The sequence below is a fragment of the Eleginops maclovinus genome, chromosome 6 (assembly GCF_036324505.1).
Source record: "Eleginops maclovinus isolate JMC-PN-2008 ecotype Puerto Natales chromosome 6, JC_Emac_rtc_rv5, whole genome shotgun sequence".
NCBI classification, from domain to species: domain Eukaryota; kingdom Metazoa; phylum Chordata; class Actinopteri; order Perciformes; family Eleginopidae; genus Eleginops; species Eleginops maclovinus.
In genome coordinates, this window is record NC_086354.1 from 4711373 (window position 1) to 4731460 (window position 20088).

Consider the following 20088-nt stretch of genomic DNA (forward strand, 5'->3'; position numbering starts at 1 on the left):
TCAGGCAGGTTTACATGCTCTCATATTCCCCACGGTATTTATAACTCGGTCAGCTGACCTTGCACTTGGACCCTTCCACTACACAGGAAGATTATTTAACTACGACACACACTAATAAACTACTTATTCTACGGTTATATTCCATAACGACCCTACAAACAACTATGAAAAGTAGATGTTACTGAGCAGATAAATGTTGTGGCGCAGAATATTAACGATATTAGGGAGGAAATGACACATACGTGGGTACGTAGCTCCCCCGCCCAACAGATAATGGTACGGTCCTCTGTTGAAATTCCGAGAATTAAGCCACTGTGTTTCTTAGAACTGGATTCTCAGAACTGGTGATGCACAGAGTTTCGAGGAAACTTTTACAAGGTGACTTTTTTTTCCTTCCTTTTTTCTCAGCATTAGGTCAGAAGTGTAGTGAAGTACAAGTTGCTCTTGTGGCTGCCCCTGGGCATGATTATTTTCCTTTATTAATATGTTGAATATTTTGTGATACCTTTAGATAGAACTGAACTAACAGATTTAATGTATGACTTTGATAGCTGCACTGCTTTTGATTGTTTTAAACGGAAGTGTGACTTGTTTAGCTTGTTCAATGTAGTCACTTTTACTTTAATAGCTGCCGCTACACAACAAACAGCAGCCTCGCGACGTGAACCTTTAACTAACGCAGCAGTTTGAGTTTGTATCTATATTTGAATACATGTACACCTTTTATAGTTGTGTTTGCTGCAGCATTTGGCAATAGAGGCTGCAAAAGTGGCGCAACAGTACTTGTCGGGCTGGTTTTGTGACGTCTGATTCTCTATGCGCATTTTCTCATGTCGAGAAACAATCTTTTCACCTCACTGAGTGTTTAATATGCACAACCGAGGCATTTCCCTTATTAGTTTCCGTCGTAAAAACACAGTTTTAGAGACATAATTAAAGCCGTCCCCTGACTTAACCCCGTTTCTAAACTTGTGCTGGCCTGCTCGGTGGCTCGCTGCCGAACGAAGTTAAGCAGCAACAACTAACCACTCCTTGGAATCACAACCTGCCAAAACACACCGTCGCAGTTTAGTTTTACCCCTAAATAACTCTGGGTTAGTTTGGCTGGAGCAGAGTAAATCTTATACTGGGTTAATGTAGATGAGTTGTACTTATAGAGGGGGAACAGGAAACCTCTCTGTGTACTGGCAATCTAATCTGAGCTGTCAGGACGGAATGTGCTCAACGTCAAACACGTTTACAACCCACAGGCTGCCAGCACTGCGCTGCTACATGCGGGGAAACTGCAAAGTACACATGGGGACACTGTTATCAAACTGGTTATCCGTTAAAAACAGTCCGCAATTAAGCTATACTTTATGGTATTATTTTCTTTGCCATTTGATGTCGCATCGGAATTATAAAGACACAATTTTCAATCAATTCAAATATGAATCATTGCGTATTTGTTTCTTATTTTTAATTAAACGATTAACTGAAACTCCCTTCGACTTTTCTCTCTGCAATGGCGCCTCTCTTTGATGAGGCGCTGTCAGGACAGTTGTTAGCTTCAAAGCTTGTTTTGATCTCAGTCCTTGAAGGCATCTGGCTGCTGTTGCAGACGAATGAGCCAGAGGTGATGACATATGACAAGAGCGTTTATTATCATATTTAATGAATGTTCATTCATGTATAATTGACGCTTTATTACCAAAACAGAGAAAAGATTTAGGTGTGGCACATTTTTGGGTAATAACATTCTTAACTCAGTGTAGCATAATATGCAAAGTGTATGCAAATTAGCATCAACATATATTTGAAGTACAAGAATGACTTATTTTTCACTTATTTTAGAATAAAGTATATTATTGTATTATAATTATTGCCACATAAATGTCTTCATCACTTAAATGTTTCAGCCGGTATAACTGTATCTTACATTTTTAAATACTGCTGTGTATATTGTGAAATTCACTAATAGATTATAATTTGTTGATCATATTTCGTCTTATTCTTTTGAATAATAAATATGTGAAGTAAAAAGTACAATATTTGCCTAAAATTCCAGCTAAGTAGAGGAATAAAGTAGCAGGAAATTAAAATACTCAAGTAAAGTACCAGTAACTCCAAATTATACTTAAATATAGTCCTTGAGTAAAAGTACTTAGTTACTGTGCACTGACTGTTTTGTGATGAAATACTGAAGCCTGGGGTTTATTACAATATTGACATTTCTTACAGATTTTAAATGGCTCAGCATGCCATCTTCTGTTTGAAATCAGTACTGAGCCTCCCAAGGCCACAGCTGACAAAATAAAACCACCCAACATTTCTGAATAAGACAGGTGAAGTTACACTTTAAGTTAAATGAAAATACCTCATCTGCTATAGTTATGCTCATGTAGATGCCAATTTAACTGCATTGTTATTCATCTACCCAGAAAAAGGTATCTCCAACTCACTCTGAATTTATGATTTTCCTCTTCCATCAGATTTTGACAGCATGGCCATGACTGCTGATGGCTGCATTCAATTCACACGCCATGCGGGCGACGTCCTGCTCAACTTCAACCGCCTCCGCAGTCGGAACATCCTGACTGATGTCGCCATACAGGTGGACGGACAGCATTTTCATGCTCACAAGGCCATCTTGGTAGCCTGCAGGTATGCACCATCAGATCTGACACAGACAGCATGAGTACCTATGGACTGGGCTCAATTAAGGGCTTTTTCTGGGTGCATATATTTTGATTCAGTCAATCACAAGGTGATTTTCTTTCCACCTGCCTTTATGTTAAATGTGTGATGTATTCGAAGAACTGCTGATCCTGACTCCGCCACACACTCTAATTTCACACCTCGAATAATTGTCTTGAACTCCTAAAATCTTCTGAAAAAAGTAGACTTCAGAATCATAGTTGAATACACAAAACCTACATAAGGAAATCATATTGACTAAATGATGAAAATGAATTGAGCAAAACAAAGAGAAACAATTCATTGTTAAGTTTTCAGTTGTATCCCCCTTCCTTCAAACAGATACAGTAGAGATAACAAAACGTTATGTTTTTGTTCATGTTTTATCAATGATCTCATGGGTCGAAGCTCATCATGGCCTTCTGTCAGGGAGTCTGATATTTATTGAAGATATTCATTGAACCCCTCTTCTTTTATTCTCCTACAGTGGCTTCTTTTACTCTGTCTTCATGGACCCCAAGAATGCAAACCTAAGTGCCATAGGCTTGGACCCCAAAGTGGACGCCAAGGGTTTCTCAATCCTGCTGGACTTCATGTACACGTCCTGTCTGGACCTGAAGGACAGTCTTGTCCAGGCCACCATGAACACAGCCATCTACCTCCAGATGGAGCACGTGGCCGACACCTGCCTCAGGTTCATCCAGTCCAGGTACACGAATATAAAAATGTGGCACACTTTAATATCTCTGTAAATGAAAGAGTTTTGTGCATTTATTACAGACAATGCAATATCCAACATATATACAATAATGATGTTACAGGTGGCTTTTCCTTTGTTTTTCCTGGTAAAAAAACATTTGCTCATTTTGGTGCGCCATACCCACCACCAACTAGTCCAATTATTTTCATCACCAGGTGCCCAAATCAAGCGGTGCCCAAAACTGCCTGAAAAAATAAAAGCATAAAGAATTACTTTAATTGACTAAAGTAATTACAATAAATAATAACATTTTCTATGAACAAAAACAGTAAGAAAGTAAATGTTTTACTATTAAATAACATAAATCAATGTATCACTCCAACACGTACTTTGTCTTTGTTTCCGCAGCCATCACATTGAAGAGGCCCAGATCTGCTTGTCACATCTGTCTGATGATGTCCCTACTTTCAGGACCTTTGACGACAATGAGACAAACTTCAGAAACATCGTCCCGTCCCCTCTCCAGGAATGCAAGGGCTACACCCCCAATGTTTTCAGGGGGATCAACACATCCGGTTCTTATCATGTCTACGGCGACTCCCAGGTTCCTTCTGCAAAGCTGGAAGGCCCCTATAAGATCAGCGACCTTCCCAGAGAAGGGGCTTTGTCCCAGCAAAGATGCTCGCAGGTACCCAGCGTGACTCACAGCGAGTCCACCACCATGCTCTCCCACCCCAGTTTCCCCACCAATATTGCCAAGAGGTCCATATCCCCCATGGAGGACGACGGCTGCCCAAGATTGTCCCCAGGTTTTAGCAAAGGTGTGATCTGCAGCCCGCAAAGCCCCCTCCGATCCGACTGCCAGCCAAACTCACCGACCGAGTCCAACAGCAGCAGGAACGCAGCGCTGGGCCTCAGACAGTTATCAGAATGCTCCAAAGACACCAAGGCCCGCAACTGGAAGAAGTACAAGCTGATCGTTATGAACCAAACTCCTGACGAGAATAATAAGGAGAGTCGGGAAGGCGGCACTGAATCTACACCCATGTCCCCGATGCTGAGCCCCTGCAGGAGTGCTGCAACATGTGAGGCGCAGGGTGAAGAAGCAGCCGACGAGCACAGAGAAGAAATCCACACGGGGCAGAGCATGGAGAGTTGCAGCAGCAGCACCTGTAGCAGCATCAGGTACAACACTGAAAATAAGCAGTTGATTTGGTATTTTTTAAAGCAAATAACTTATTTTAAATCTGTTGTCTTTCTACGCGCAGCTACCGCAGATGCTCCTCCTGTGGTTGTGACAGCCCGCAGTGCATGGACATCGGTCACCTTTCTCCGGACTCTTACAGCAGAGAGGACACCACCAAGCTACACTCGGAGTATTCCTCCTCCGGCAGCGGTAAGTGTCAAATGATCAGGATTATATGAAAGACAAACCATGGAGGTATGTTCAAATCTCATTGTTTTTATTGCTTCTTTGTGCAGAAAGCAACATCTACTTCTGCAACGGGTGTGACTCCAAGTTCCCGGAGGAGGACTCCCTAAAAGAACACATGGCCCAGGTACACAGTGACAAGCCATACAAGTGTGACTGCTGCCAGGCCGCCTTCCGCTACAAGGGGAACTTAGCCAGCCACAAGACCGTTCACACCGGTAAGACTAAACTTTATTTTGAAAGTATTACATAGAATCTCTGCGTTAATATGTCTCAAAACCACTGGAACTATGTCATATTTGCTGTTTCGTTATGTAATTACTTTATCCCAATCTCCATCTTTGTTGTTGTTTTGATTGAGAGACCCCTAGTGGCAGAACATGACATTGTGTGCCTTTTAAAGTAACTTCAAGTTGACCTCACAGGTGGGACTGTTTCAGTCATTGTATAACCTGATGTGTACTTCCAGGTGCAAAGCCTTACCACTGCAACATCTGCGGCGCTCAGTTCAACCGGCCAGCAAATCTAAAGACACACACCCGCATCCACTCTGGAGAAAAGCCATACAAGTGCGAGACATGCGGCTCCAGATTCGTCCAGGTGAAGAAAACAAAGGAATATAATGATTTTAGAATCCACTTGAAAACTCGAAATGGGCTGAAACAGCAATAGCTTGTGATTTTATCTGGACTTGAGCATTTTTTATTAGATATGTTGGCCACCAGACAGATCGATATCTTAGAGAATATAGAGGGGATAAGACTCGTAAAGCGACCACAAACGGATTCAAACGTGCGTCAACCGCAGAGGGGACTGAATCAGTTCATGGACAGCAGTCAGACTGTGGCTATTTTGACTAAAAGGCTGAAGATTAAATAGCATGTGTTTTGAAACAGCATCCATCAGGTTGCAGGAGAGGACCTTCTTATGTTGCGTTATAGAGCAACAGTTGGAAAAAATATACCCAGATTTATTTTCTGCCCACAAAAACATGCCGATTTTAAAATACACCTGGAGAAGCAAGAACTGTTTAGAACTCAGACTTGGGAGCTGCCAGTAAAGACTTTAACTCAACTATTTTTTTGTGTTTGGCTTAATGACGGTGTCAAAGATGATCATTTTAAATTCACTTCGTTTTAAATGTGTTTGCGTGTATGTGAATTGAACGAAGGAAGAATAGCCAATGCTAATGCTAATAAGAATCCTAAGAAAGACCTAATGTTTAATATATTTTTTTTTTCCCACAGGTGGCCCATCTCCGCGCCCACGTCTTAATCCACACCGGAGAGAAGCCTTACCCCTGTGAGATCTGTGGAACTCACTTCCGCCACCTGCAAACGCTCAAGAGCCACATGCGCATTCACACCGGAGAGAAGCCTTATCATGTAAGCTTCCTCCTCAGCTGCTCCCTCCTTATCCATTGAGCTAAAAGGAGAGTAATCCCTACCCCCCCGCGTGCCTATCATTAGTATTAAATCCCGAGGGGTAATCCCGTAGAGCACCTGTAGCTGTAGGGGATGAGTCTGCCCCTTGAAAGCGGGCATATAATGCATTTAAAGTTTTTTTCGTTTCCTGTAGTGTGTTCTATAGGCTTTAGTGCATGTAAATGGTCTACTAAGGTTAAAATCCCAAAGTTTCCTTCAGAGGGAGTTTCTCCCTGAAAATTAGTATCAAAGGGTCCCTTTCAAATTTGAAATGATTTTTCTTTTCTCCCAGTGTGAAAAATGCGACCTTCACTTCAGACACAAGAGTCAGCTGAGGCTTCACCTGCGACAGAAGCACGGCGCCGTCACCAACACCAAGGCTCAGTACCGCAGGAACCCCAGCAACATCATCACGGGCCATGTCGACTCCTGCTGAGCGCCCCCGTACCCCCCCCGTCATTTCTATTTCCCTTTTCCTTTTGCATCGGCTGCGGTGCTGTAATAAGGTATTTTTTCAAACAGAAACATAAATGTTAAAAATGTATATGTTTGCCCTTTATGCATTTGTAAATGATGCACATTTCCCTTTGGTATTTCAAAGATTGTAGAAGTTTATGCTTTCCATGTGAATGTCTTAACAGAATGTACGTTTTGAATGTGAATTTTAAGCAGCATTGAAGGACAGCCCTGTCGTTGGGACTGAGATATCACTGTTACAGTTTTGCTTCAGATAACGGTATGAATTTGCCCAGTAGTCACCCTTTCGCAGTTTTTCGTTTTTGTAAATAAGATAATATATATTTTCAGATTGCCGTCTGCTGGCAGAGTACAAATATATTTACGTTACATTTGTTGCTTACACAACAGCTCTTTATTTTTACCGTTTGGTAGTTTGTGGTACGTATTTTATTTTCATAATGTTAAAAAGAAAATGCTATGTATATATTTTGCAATTATTTCTAGCCTGTTGGCATTTTGCACATGCTCATAACATAATGCTGTAATTCATATATTTTCATACTTTTCTTTCAAATATTTCTACTTAAGCTCGTGATTGTTTGTTAGACTCTGCACTTGCTATTTATACTTTTTCCTCAGTTTGTTCAATTACATTTTGGTGCTGCAATGATTTAGCCGGATCATTAAAGTTTGATGTGTTTTAACCTACCGTGTGTATTACAGTGCACTCTAACAAAGCAGTGTATTAAAAGTGCCTTACATTCACGCTTCTCTACTCACTACCGTCACAGTTTAACTACCAATGTGTTATAACGTTGACCATATGAAAGCCCTGGTAATTATGAACTGCTGTCACCTTTGGTACATTGACCTGTAGTCATGTGTACGCATGGCTGGTACTCGATGTTTTGAAAGCTGATTATTTGTTGAGTGTAGCTCTTATAATGCAGAAGCACCAGGCCTCAAGCTAAAAAAAAACCGCTCAGGAATACTAGTAATATGTAAGCAAATGTCTTTTGTATCTGCAGATGATATATATGAAATGTATATGATACATGAAAATAAAAATGTATTATGTAGCCCGTGTTCATTGTTTTCAACTTAATGTAACTGACCTGTGTTTTCACTCTTATAAAAACAGTTTATAGAAATAGAAAACAATTATTAATAAAATTAATTAATAAAAAATATAAATTGCATTCTAAATATATGAATGTCATTATACTTAGCTGATGCCTTCAAGCACATAAGAAACATGCTTGAAAGAACAAAGAAACGTTTTACTTTAAAACACATTAAAAATAATGAAGTCAAAAGAATAAAATGTAGACCTAAGATATAAGAATATACACGTACTGATGAATGTTTTTAATGTATATACAGGATGTAATATTTTATATTTTCTATATTCAAACTGTGAATTTGTTTTCATCATTTTAGAGATTAATTTCCTTATTTAGCGATGACAATTTATTTATGCTGTTAAAATGCAACTTTGAAATACCTGTTCAAATTATTTAGCGATATCCAGCGCCCCCTGGTGGCTGACTAGGTTGAACGCAACAGCCGGCATGTGGTTTTTTGAACTCCTAAAATCTTCTGAAAAAAGTAGACTTCAGAATCATAGTTGAATACACAAAACCTACATAAGGAAATCATATTGACTAAATGATGAAAATGAATTGAGCAAAACAAAGAGAAACAATTCATTGTTAAGTTTTCAGTTGTATCCCCCTTCCTTCAAACAGATACAGTAGAGATAACAAAACGTTATGTTTTTGTTCATGTTTTATCAATGATCTCATGGGTCGAAGCTCATCATGGCCTTCTGTTAGGGAGTCTGATATTTATTGAAGATATTCATCTACGAAAAAACAATGTTATGGGTAATTACTGGCACTGCGCCTGTAGCATAGTCCATTAAACACAGATGTTTATCCATTTATATGGAAGCTATTTGATGTTCTCACATGAATCCCTGTATGTGAACATCCTGTCAAACTATTTGGTCTGAAGCATCATGGCTGCTTCTGATGGCATGATCTTCTGAAGACATTAGTGAAGTATATCAGACTTTGTGTGTTTGACTGACAAGAAAGTGTGCCGCTAAGCTAACGATACATTTTGTCCCTCTGCGAAGGCCTCAGACTACAAGCTGTGTGTTCTTCTGATCATTAGCAGCTGTTAAGCAACCCTAATTTCAGTCATACAGATACATATTGTACACATTCACAAACCAATAGTGCAGCCTTTTACAAAGGAGATGTAAAACAAAACAAACAAATTTAACCAAAAGTAAAAAGTCACATGAATTGGCATACAAACGTATTATAGTGTACGTGATAAAAAGAAATCTAAAGACATAAATGAATGTTGTTGGCAGCTGGGGAGACTCAAGCATCTTTGTCTAGGATGGCTTTCACATCAGCAAACACCTGAAAGACAAAAGCAGGCGGATTCACCCAAAGAGAAAAATTAGTTTATCAGCTTTTGGGGACAAAAAAAAATTGGTCACAATTTATCAAATTCCTATTTTTTCATCTCATTCACACGATGTAAAAACAACGTTACAATTTATTGAAAATAGCCGTGAACAGAAAAAAATTACCTTCTGATAGCTTCTGTAAAGCCTGCTAGATCTATAATAACAGTCAGTTTTGTAACAGTTACAGGGTTGCTGTTAAATATTATTGTCATTATTGATTGAAATGATTTGATTACATTTATATAATATGATTTTTGTTTTGAAGTTGGAACAAAAAAATCAACTGTCAAAAACACACATTTTGAATTTGACAAAAATTCAATACTAAAAAGGATCAATTGTATTAATTATTTTTTTAAAATAGCAATCATTAAAGTTACAAAATAGTTGGATGTTTTGTAGATTGACTACTAAATAAATAGTTTTATCTCTGGAAGTGGAAAACACTAAACAAATGTCAAAATCATCCAATGTCACGCTACTTAAAGGTTCATATTTAACCAAAATGTTTTTCCATCAGATTTTACAACTATAAAGTTGGATAGTAATTTTGGTATCTGGCTTTGTTTGATTGATTTTAAAGTGACTTTAATGATGTTCAAGGCTTTACATTACCTACATATTGAGGGCATATATTACAGTGAATGCCTTTCATTTTGCAAACCTATAAGGAAACTCAGATTTCCAATGCATTTATTTTTAGAAGTACCACAAAGACCTATCTTTTTAATTTGGGGTTATTTTAAGTGTGTCCCTGTTCATGTTTTATTGTTTAGTGGTTCTGTTATAACTCTTTCTGTTTGTTTCTTGCTTTTGATTATGTTCCCCACTCTTTATGTTGCAGCTTGTCTTGCTCTGTAAAGCACTTTGGGCTGCATCTTGCTTGAAGGTGCTATATGAATAAAGTTTATTATTTGTCACTGACCATACAATCACATTTGTATTATTCAAAGAACCACTGTAGACATGTTTTATATATTATTCAGTTGTTGTTTTATTAACGAAACGGTTTGATTTCCAAATCAAACTCCTATTTTTAAGACCATCTAGTGGCCAGAATATGAACTACAACTTAGGGCATTCCCTCTTTGGTTTGAATATTGGTGTGAGGGATTTAAGTGAGGATGGACACGCTTGGATTTCCAGTTAAAGCTTGGAATAAACTAGTGGCTGCTGCACTGAAGCACAAACTGTGCTAAACCTTTGATTCCTTATGTTGTAATAAAAATGTCACAGAAAGGTTTCCCTCTGGCTTCAGTGACCTATTCAAATTGTATTCTTCATTCTCACCTGGTTAAAAAAAACACTTCCTGATAACAGTACATTTGAGCAGATTTTAATCCAACTCTAAATGTAGCTAAACACAGCTGGAGTAAATTCTGATTTGCAATGTAAAGGCCAGTCACCCTCTTGATGTTCTGCAGTTAACAAAAGCAGATCAATTATTTCAAAAACTATTCAATCGTTTATATTGTTGTCTATTATTTGGCCTATTGTCACTAATATCCTTCAGATTCGTGTTAAAATAAGTGTTATTAATAACAAATTGGGACATTTCTTCGTTGCATTTGTTGCTTGGTTGTTTTCCTGTATCTGGTGGAGCAAATGTGGAGATTCCTGACAGTCCACATTGTTGTGCATACTGCCTCATGTAGGGCTGTTTGACCGGATTGAGAGCTTTGTATAACCGCAGTCTCCACCCCTATACAATATCCCTTCAGGAATATTTAGGTGGTGGTTAAAATGCTTTACTAAAAGGCGATGTCCTTTACTCACCTCATCCACACCGCGAGAGGCGTCTATAGTGTGCACCTTGCCCTTTTTCTCATACAGTTCAATGATTGGTCGTGTAGACTGCAGGTAGGTTTTGATTCTGCAAGAAGAGGAAGACTGGTTATTGGGGTCAGACAACACAGGGGACTCAAAGGAGACAAAAATTAGTTCAAAAACACATGCGAATATCCAGCTGAACAGCTCAGACAAACCTATCTGATCAGATTTGCGTTTTGAACATTTTAACAGATGGAAATAAATAATTAAGTGGAGGCAGCCGTTCATACTTCTGGGGTTCAGTGCTGTTAAACTCTAAAGTGACGTATTTCTACCTTTTCTCCAAGCTTTCTCTGTTGTCATCACTGCGTCCACTGCTCTTCCCTCTTTCTAGACATCTGTCGATGCAAACCTGAGGGCAAAAAGATAAAGAGATTGTGCTCTTTTGAAAATGTCTCTATTTGTGTGTAAAAACAGCTGGAAGAGTTATAGCTTGCTGGTTTTCATTACGCACTTCATTGCTGCAGTCAAAGAAAAGCACAAATTTGACATCTGCTTTGCCGTCCATGACCGTGTTCCAGCCCTGGAGGTTGTCCTCGTTGCGGGGGAAACCATCTATGAGGAAGCGGAACTTTTTATCGTCTTCATGCATGGTCTCTTCCATTGCCTGAGGAAACAGAAGGAAGATTTTAGCTTTAATATCAACATTTTTTCAAATGAAAACAGCTATTAATATCAGCATCGAAACTCCAGTCAATATTTTTTTTTTCTAGAAGTCTACGAAAAAAATCTTGTATCATGTTGCTGACAAAATACTATTAATTAAATATTAAGATAATAAAAACTATTTTTAAGACAGTATATAGCATTAAAAAATAAACGTTTCAGTAAAATCATTGGTATAAGATTTGACACCCTATCGTGTTATCAACAACTGAATATACGTTTTAATTTAAGGAGGTACACTTTTTTTCTGTGTATCTACTTCATAAATAACAAAGTAATCAAATCAATATATCAATTGTTTCAGCTTGTTTAATATCCTTTAAATAAAAAACTTCTTGATTTGTAAACTTAAAACAAAGTTGAGTTGAGCTGCAGTACGGTCCTCAATAAAACGGTCTGGCCCCAGTCAGAAACACAACCTGCTTGTCTTTTGCTAGGCAAACACAAACCTGCTGTACATGTTCCCCTTTGTCAAGTACACTTGTATTTGGTGCATACCTTCTTGAGTAAGTTGATGGTGATCTCCACTGGAACAATTTTGCCCTCCTTAATGTGGTTGGAAATGAGCTGTCCAAACTCCGACCCCTCTCGAGCTCGCTCCGCCCTCAGCAAGTCCCCCGCAGACAAGTGGGTGTAGTTGAAGCTCTGAGAGACACAGACAATTTTCATTTTATAAGCTGATTGCCTGTGATTAAAATTGTATTTAGGGATAACAGTTGAGAACTGTTTCCAACTTTTCAGAACCCTTTGGAATCGTAAAGCCTCAGAAGTTATGCAAGCATATGAATAAATACAACTTTAGTATTGGGTATGCAACTCCTAATAGGGAAATTGAACAACTTTTAGGACATGTTATGCTACATATATGAACTCCTAACAAATACTGTGGAAGACAATCAAAGTATCAAATATTTATATTGTATGATAGGCTTTATTTATGGATGCCGGCAAAGCCTAACTTCATGAGAAAGGATGATAATGTCAGTAAAAAAAATTTTTTTTATCATGTTTAAATGTTATAAGGGTTACATTTTACCGAGTGTTCAGAGTCTGAAATAATAAAACAACTAGATTGATCCTGAAGAAAGGTGTCAGTACACTTTCCACACCAGAATTGAATAAAATAATCTGATAAGCAGAATCAATGATGGCATTTGTATGAAATCCGAACAATTTGCATTCTATCGAAGCAAAGCACTTGGAAACCAGTGATCAAGAGAACTTTACTGGAGTAGAGAAAGTGACAGTTGGTCATTTAAAAGAGTCAATATATATCTATCGACTACAAAACTTTTGAGAAGCCCGCCTCTAATTAGAGGTTTACGTGTTCTCTTAAAGTCTGTCCTTGTGTGTGTGTGTGTCAAAGACGTCTCTATGCATAGCTGCCAGACAGGCCTGACCGCATACTCAAAGCATAACAGCAAACAACCAGGAACATCCGTGAACTGAAGTAGTTATAAAGTCTCTCATAGCAGAATCAACGCTGGCCTCCTGCAGAGCTGCAGATTTATAAGCACATCAAAACAGACTAGAGAAAAATAAGTGTCAAGGATGGACATTGTAGCAACTTATTCTTAAGTACAGTCCAATTTTAGGTGTATTATGTGTAAGTATGACTCAACATGTTTAACAGCTGTGGGGTGATCACTAAAAATCTCTCAGCCAGTGAATGTGCCTACGTGCCCATCGCTTTCTATTTGTTCAAAGTCAGTGGTGGAGAGGCCAAGCCCACTTCAGACTCACAGTGACCATTACATAACCCTTACTACATATAAGAGTCAAAGATAATGTTACACAGTGCAAATGTCAATAGGGTGTCTCCTGCTGGCATCATTTGCACTGTGTGTGAGGCTAACTAGCAGACATTTAGCAAATTCATTCAGGCGTTCGACTACACAACAATAAACAGCGGGCTTAAACCCATTTTATTATTATATTGCTTTGACTAAGGTCTCAAAAATGAATACTGAGGAGATTCAGAATATAAAAAAACACAATAAAATTGTAATTTTTAGCACCACAGGCTTGAATATGAGCACATAACAAGGAGGCTAACAAGTTAGCTGCTAAAACAGGTTCATTTTAGAGGACAAACGGAAGTCATTTAAATGTGGACATTACCTAATAAATAAGGCGCTATTAAAAGCATAACCATCATACATTCTACTAGATAGAATTTGTCTCACGGCACACTAAATCCTAAACATGAAAGTCGTTATTTTCATTGTCCTTTCTCTCGCCATCACTCCTACCTCTACGATTTTGGAGCACTGGGTCCCTTTGCCGGCACCAGGCCCGCCCAGCACGAACACAACCTGCGGCTTCATATTCAGCGACACCCGGTACAACAAGCTCGGCAGCCTCTGGAACACGTTAGCGAACAAACCGCCGATCATAAACCAGCACCAGCAGCTCCAGACGGGGTGCGGACAAGAATAATAAGCCGAGCTGCCGGGTGATTGCGTGTCAGCGTCCGTGGTAGGAAGTCGAGGAGCAGAACGACACTACTTCCGCTGTTGATTCCGCCGACCAATGTGGATGCAGATAGATGTGACGCTGGCGTGTAGCCCCTCCCCCTCCACTTGTTATTTTTTTCAATGCAGAGGTCGGGTGACGCCCCTCCCCTGCCTCCCAAGCATCAGCACCTCCACACTGAAGAAGACGGCTGGAAAAGGATGCTCTCCGCGCCGCGAGGCTCACTATCAGCTGAGGACACTTCATGATGAGGCGAGTCACCGAGATAAGCTCGAGCGGCAGGATATAGTTACCGCTTTCTCCACGCTCATGCTGCCCCGCTGCCTCCATTCATGATGCACCATTCATGCGTCCCCAAGAATGGAAGCACTTTGCGAGGAAAACATTAAAATAACCGGTTGTCTCGCTTTTATGAGACGCATCCTCGCGTGGCTTCTTTTCATTTAGGTCAAGGTGATGAAGAGCCCGATTTTGTCTTTTGAGGGCGACGCGCGACTGTAGGGCTAATAATACGTGGAAAAGCCAAGCAAACAAAAGGCATCCAGCCCCCCTCCTCTGACGCACCTGGCTGCCCTGTCGCTACTTGACATGACAGCGCAGAGCCGGGAGCAGAGCAGCAGGATCAAGGGGCACCGACGTGCAGCCGGACGTGTGGATTTGACAAGGAGGGGAGCTTCCGGACGCGCGGCGGAGACGCAGCAGCAGCCCAGGGGAGGCCGGATTGCAGTTCCTGGGGACGAGCGCCAAGGGCAGTGCGGCAGTCAGCAGGCAGACCGGGGGGAGGAGGCTGCGGAGATCTGTGATACTTCCCCCCCAGGCCCCTCTTCGCTCTCACCTCCATATCATCCTGAGCACATCATGGTGGACGCTTCTATGTTTGATGAGTGCTGACTGTGATACTCCCCATCATTTCTCTCCACCCTTTCCCAACTAATGATGTGCAATTAAAAGATCTGCTCTCCAGGCAAGGGTGGACCCCGGAGGGGACTGATGTGCATACTGGCCAGGTATCATCTGCTCCCTTCTTCTCTGGTTTTGCTCATTTTGCTTGTTGCCTGCACTATGGGCTGTATTCAGAGCATTGCATGCAAGCCCCGCATCAGACGGGAAAACATTGTGGTGTACGAGGTGTCAGCCTCCATCGACCAGTGTCCCACCATCATCGAGGAGAACTCACCGATTGTGCTCCGCTACAAGACGCCTTACTTCAGGGCCTCAGCAGGGGTTGTGATGCCACCAGTGCCCCGCAATGAGACTTGGGTAGTGGGCTGGATTCAGGCTTGTACCCAGATGGAGTTCTACAACACCTATGGGGATATTGGCATGTAAGTATGGCATCAACTTTTTTCCACGGAAAGAGCTCAGTTTTTGTGTGTGCACACATCTCTTACACAACCCTGCACCTGCCCAACAGCATCCTCTCACTTTGTCCTCTGCTGTCCCCTTCCACAGGTCCAGCTGGGAGCTACCAGAGTTGCGAGAGGGTCGGGTCAAGGCCATCAGCGACTCAGACGGTGTCAGCTACCCCTGGTACGGCAACACCACAGAGACAGTCACCCTGACCGGACCCACGTCCAAACCATCCCGCCTGACGGTCAGCATGAACGACAACTTCTACCCCAGCGTGACCTGGGCGGTGCCCATCAGCAACAGCAACACACCCATGCTGACCCACATCACTAGGGACCAGAGCTTCATCACCTGGCTGGTGGCCATGAACTCCGTCACCAAGGTAGGAGAGAATACACAGAGAGCAGCAAACTATGGAGAGGTTTGCTTGCTTTGAACTGACCGTAATGTAGTTATCTCTCCCCACACTTCTTTCTAGTGTAAAGTTACAAAGTGCGCCATCTTTGGCTTCAACTCAAAATAAAGCCTATGCGGTGGCCCATTCAGAGCCATTCTAGCTTAAAATGTGCATCACAATGCTTACAGTATTCTGTATGGTCTTTGAGGAATAGTTATATATTTTTTATGGCTATATAGAGAAAGTTGACAGAATAATTTTTGGAGCAATGCAAGCCCCCAAGTGGACTGAAAACTAATGTTAAAATACTTTTCAGAAAATATGATATTCACTAAAGCCACAGTAATACATAGTTCATTAGGATGCACTTAAACTACATCTATCTAGAAGAGGACAAAATAAACAATCAACTGGAAAGGCTTGAATGAAACATTCTTCATGTATTTAAAATAGACTGAGATCAGCATACATGCACAGGCACAAACATTATTTTGACATGCACCCATCATTTTTTAGACTTTGGCCTATTATTGTAGGCTAGTGCAAAGACAATATCTAAAATACATGTTTGCGTGTTTCTTTCTTTTTTTGTGTCAGTAAAGTTCTCCTAAATTCACCTTATGCTATTACTAGTAATTGACTCATATGCATACTGTGCCTAACATTTCATAAATCTTGTAATAATTTAAACAATTAGCAGTTTAATACAGTATATATTAGTGATTTCCTTTACCTGCTTCTTCTGTGTAGTGTTTTGCAAAAGGAATGATACAAAAATAACATAAATAAATATCTTTAAAGTACTTTTCTCAAAAACTCCAGCCACAAACATACACCAAGCTTTCTTTTGAAGCACTTTGACAGAAGGGTTTGTTTCTTATATCATTTATAGCACAATGTATAGAACTTTTCCCACTAAACAAAATATTGTCTTTCTACTGTATGCACCTGTGGTGTCTCCCTGAAGTACAGTACAGTGGAAAAATACTTAATTACAAACATCACACAAGTACAAGTCCTAGATTCATCATCCTGTAGTTGTAAATTAAAAGGCATTGTCCATGAAATATATTTAAAGCATTAATATTCTGCAGATAGATGACCTAGTGCATGTAGAATTATTGATAAATAATTGGTTCAGTGCATATTTCTGACCCTATTGTATTAACCTTTACAATATTATGCTTTTTAGGATTTTCCTGCAGTGTGATATAGGTTTGTGTGCATGTAAATGGTCTACAAAGGCTTAAATCCCTTTGTTCCCTCCAGAGGGAGTTTCTCTCCCACACAACCCCACCCCCCACAATGCCTCCATTGGACTCCTTTGTTTACTTAAGTAACATAATGACATCACTCTGTATCAGTTGACAACAGAGCCTGCCAGCTAACCAATCAGAGCAGACTGGGCTCTGGTTTCAGACAGAGGGTGAAAAGAGATGCTGCAGCACAGGCAGTATGAGAAAAAATAAAGAGCTTTTTGAACATTAAAGCATGGAGACATGTCCCATGAGAGACACAACACACTAATATGAACCTGAAGATGAGCACAATAGGGCCTCTTTAATGCCTTACTGTCATGCTGCTCTCTTGCAGGAGCGCATTGTGTTGCAGACGGTGCGGTGGCGGATGCGTGTGGACATTGCCGTGGAGCCTGACATGCCTCTGGGCTCTCGGGCCTCGTTGGTGGGTCGTCCCTACCAGGAGCAGCCGCACATTCTCAACTACCAGGAGCCCATCCCTCCAAACGCACTGGGAAGGCCCAACGCCAACGACGCCCAAGTGCTCATGTGGAGGCCACGGAGAGGGGCGCCACTAGTAGTAATACCACCAAAATAGGAGCGTGGAATGGTTGCAAAGACAATTTGTTCCGTCCTTTGCAGTAAAGGTGATGAAGCCTATCACATAAGAGGTGGTTTTCCTGCACTCCAGAGTCCAGCAATCACTGAAAGATTTACGTTGACCATGAAAACAAGCCAGAGTGGATATGACACGGCACCGAGATTCAAGTCGACAAAAAAACTAGTAACAATGGCCCAGGTGGCATCAATGGCTTTTTTGGCCCCAGATCCGTTTTGGACTGCTTTAAAGAGTTCTGCCTGCTTTTTAGCCAAGAAGGAACGCTGTTTTTAGACTGCATCCTGCATCCTTAAGTAGATCTTATTGCATGAGAGAGTGAGAGAGACACAAAGCTTTCCTTGAGAAGTTTAAGCATTTGTTTTGTACACCTTGATACCTGAAGACATTTTGATTGAAAGTCAGCCAAAAAAAAAAAAAAAAACACAGACCCTGTGGGCTGGTTAAACCTCTTCAGTGCCAACAAAGGCCTTCAACACACTCAGTACCAGAGTTACCGGATGTATTCAGAGAATTTAACAGAGACAAAGTATTATATGAGTCTTTTTAGGGTTATGATTAACACATGCATCGATCAGATTGTATTAAGAGCACCCACCTTGCATAAAAGTCTGGAAGCAAAGTCTGCTGGAGTTTTCACCGGAGTTTTGTTAATGCACAAAACGTATGCACCGACATATTTTCAACTACATCGTGCAGCTGATATTTTATTTAGATGGATGACAAACTATATCAGAGAGTAAGTACACCACATGAAATAAATCATTTCAGCTATGCCTTCAACAAGTGCAGTGTTTATGACTTGTAATGGTGCCATACCACAAATGTAAGCATAGCTGGGAATGAGGCCAAACTGTACTCAGACTTAAAGGGAAAGTACACCCCACACAAGATAATCCACACATCTTGTTGTTAGCAGTTTTATGCACGAAACAGCCGTTTTCGTACCGTATCACATCAAAAAAAGGTAAAAGGTAAAAGGATAAGATGCTCCCTTTAGCTCATCTTAAATTAGCTCACGTTAGAGCCGAGGAGCTGGACGGCATTTATATTTTCATCTTGCTGTCTCAAGCTTCTTGTTTAATAGTATTAACATGATTCTTTCTGTGTAGTGATAAAGTAGAAAGAGAATAATGACTTCATAATACTGCTCTCAACAAGCTCTGTGGATTATGTTGAGTAAGTGGGTCATGTTTTCCGGAAATACACGATTATTGTTGATTTTGTCAAATGTATTTATTGGTGTTTTGAGCACCAGAAGTTGAATGCAAACTAGTTTGATTAAGCTTCATTCACGTGACTTATGTTTCTATAGAGAGAGTGATGCTGCCCGACTCGGTGAAAGAGCCACCATCGGTGTCGCACACACTCAAAGCTAAAATGATTTACATTTTTAAATAGTTACCGCTGAACTTTTGACGCGCAACCAATCAGATGAAAGCTGTATGTAGTAGCACAAGCTAACAAAACATAGCTGTAACTTTTTTCACCGCGCCCAACCTTGTGGTGAGAAAAGAGATGATTGTGTATCATGTGAATGCAGCTTTATACTGGATCATACAGTGACTCTATGGTGGGTATCTCCAAAAATCACCAACTAACAACTACATAATCCAGACTGACATATAGCACTGCAGGTAATGGTTTTTTTTTTAATATTGGGGTGAACTGTCCCTTTAAGGTATCAAAGTGGCTCCAATCAGGACATGTTGCGCTACCAAGTAACATAAATCTTCCTACGATCAGGGAATCTTAATGTACTCTTAATAGTTTCCTTAAATTAAACCAGACTGTATTTTGAAAAAGATTGAATTAGCACCATTTTTTTTACCCTGGTCGGTATGAGGTCAGCTTCTTCTCATATCGTATTATTTTGCAGTAGGCGTCTGCTTATAATCGCAGATGAATTTCCTGTGTCATGGCCGCGGTCGGTCCAGTGGCTCGTGCTGGGCTCGGTCCAAAGCTCTGCCTGCCACTCCACACAGGAGTCACATGACTCATCCTCCATCTGTGCTTCTCTCCAGGTTCTCACCTCACCTTCCCAATCTGCCTGCTCCTATTCTCCCCTGTCTGTCCACCTCCTCACACACACTCTTCATCGAAACACACTCATTTGCTCTGACTATGCAAAGATTATCTGTGACTGTAAAAAAGGAGAAAATAGGGAAAATATGTATTTTTGTTCATCTGCCTAAATCTGTTTTTTATTTGTCAGGGTCATTGTTGAATAAAAAGTGTAAATGTGAAGTACTCAAAGAGGTTAACATAGGTTATATTGATTCATTTGTCGCTGCACCACAGCTCTTTCAGCCATCTGTTGCTATAGAGACTGCATTCGTT

The 20088-nt window shown here is 40.5% G+C and overlaps 3 protein-coding genes across 6 annotated transcripts; 2 read left to right on the forward strand and 1 right to left on the reverse strand.

Annotated features, from left to right (window-relative positions):
- Positions 1-297: 297 nt before the first annotated feature.
- On the forward strand, positions 298-7770 carry bcl6ab (BCL6A transcription repressor b). Of its 4 annotated transcripts, none has more exons than XM_063885081.1 (9): positions 298-378; positions 2472-2643; positions 3164-3385; positions 3785-4561; positions 4645-4772; positions 4859-5026; positions 5278-5408; positions 6056-6193; positions 6525-7770. In XM_063885081.1, the coding sequence occupies exons 1-9, from the start codon at positions 348-350 to the stop codon at positions 6666-6668; spliced, it is 1911 nt and encodes a 636-aa protein (XP_063741151.1). In that variant the 5' UTR covers positions 298-347; the 3' UTR covers positions 6669-7770. The 4 variants fall into 4 exon arrangements, with proteins under 4 accessions (XP_063741151.1, XP_063741153.1, XP_063741152.1 ...); XM_063885083.1 differs by having other exon boundaries at positions 3848-4561; XM_063885082.1 differs by lacking the exon at positions 298-378 and adding an exon at positions 1487-1615.
- Positions 7771-8044: 274 nt separating this feature from the next.
- On the reverse strand, positions 8045-14183 carry cmpk (cytidylate kinase). The gene is made up of 6 exons (XM_063885089.1): positions 13925-14183; positions 12171-12317; positions 11461-11613; positions 11282-11358; positions 10953-11049; positions 8045-9126 (listed from the first exon to the last, which is right to left on the reverse strand). The coding sequence occupies exons 1-6, from the start codon at positions 14066-14068 to the stop codon at positions 9085-9087; spliced, it is 660 nt and encodes a 219-aa protein (XP_063741159.1). The 5' UTR covers positions 14069-14183; the 3' UTR covers positions 8045-9084.
- Positions 14072-19989, forward strand: fam78ba (family with sequence similarity 78 member Ba). Its single transcript, XM_063885088.1, has 3 exons — positions 14072-15472; positions 15600-15879; positions 17488-19989. The coding sequence occupies exons 1-3, from the start codon at positions 15138-15140 to the stop codon at positions 17728-17730; spliced, it is 858 nt and encodes a 285-aa protein (XP_063741158.1). The 5' UTR covers positions 14072-15137; the 3' UTR covers positions 17731-19989.
- The last annotated feature ends 99 nt before the right edge of the window (positions 19990-20088 follow it).

Coding starts and splice junctions, on each gene's coding strand:
- bcl6ab (XM_063885081.1), top strand. CDS start 348: ATGCACAGAGTTTCGAGGAAACTTTTACAAG. Junction 4,562..4,644: donor AGCACCTGTAGCAGCATCAG/GTACAACACTGA, acceptor TTCTACGCGCAG/CTACCGCAGATGCTCCTCCT. Junction 6,194..6,524: donor CCGGAGAGAAGCCTTATCAT/GTAAGCTTCCTC, acceptor CTTTTCTCCCAG/TGTGAAAAATGCGACCTTCA.
- cmpk (XM_063885089.1), bottom strand. CDS start 14,068: ATGATCGGCGGTTTGTTCGCTAACGTGTTCCAGAGGCTGCCGAGCTTG. Junction 12,318..13,924: donor AGTGCTCCAAAATCGTAGAG/GTAGGAGTGATG, acceptor TGTGTCTCTCAG/AGCTTCAACTACACCCACTT. Junction 11,614..12,170: donor CCATCAACTTACTCAAGAAG/GTATGCACCAAA, acceptor CTGTTTCCTCAG/GCAATGGAAGAGACCATGCA.
- fam78ba (XM_063885088.1), top strand. CDS start 15,138: ATGTGCATACTGGCCAGGTATCATCTGCTCCCTTCTTCTCTGGTTTTG. Junction 15,473..15,599: donor ACCTATGGGGATATTGGCAT/GTAAGTATGGCA, acceptor CCCCTTCCACAG/GTCCAGCTGGGAGCTACCAG. Junction 15,880..17,487: donor CCATGAACTCCGTCACCAAG/GTAGGAGAGAAT, acceptor GCTCTCTTGCAG/GAGCGCATTGTGTTGCAGAC.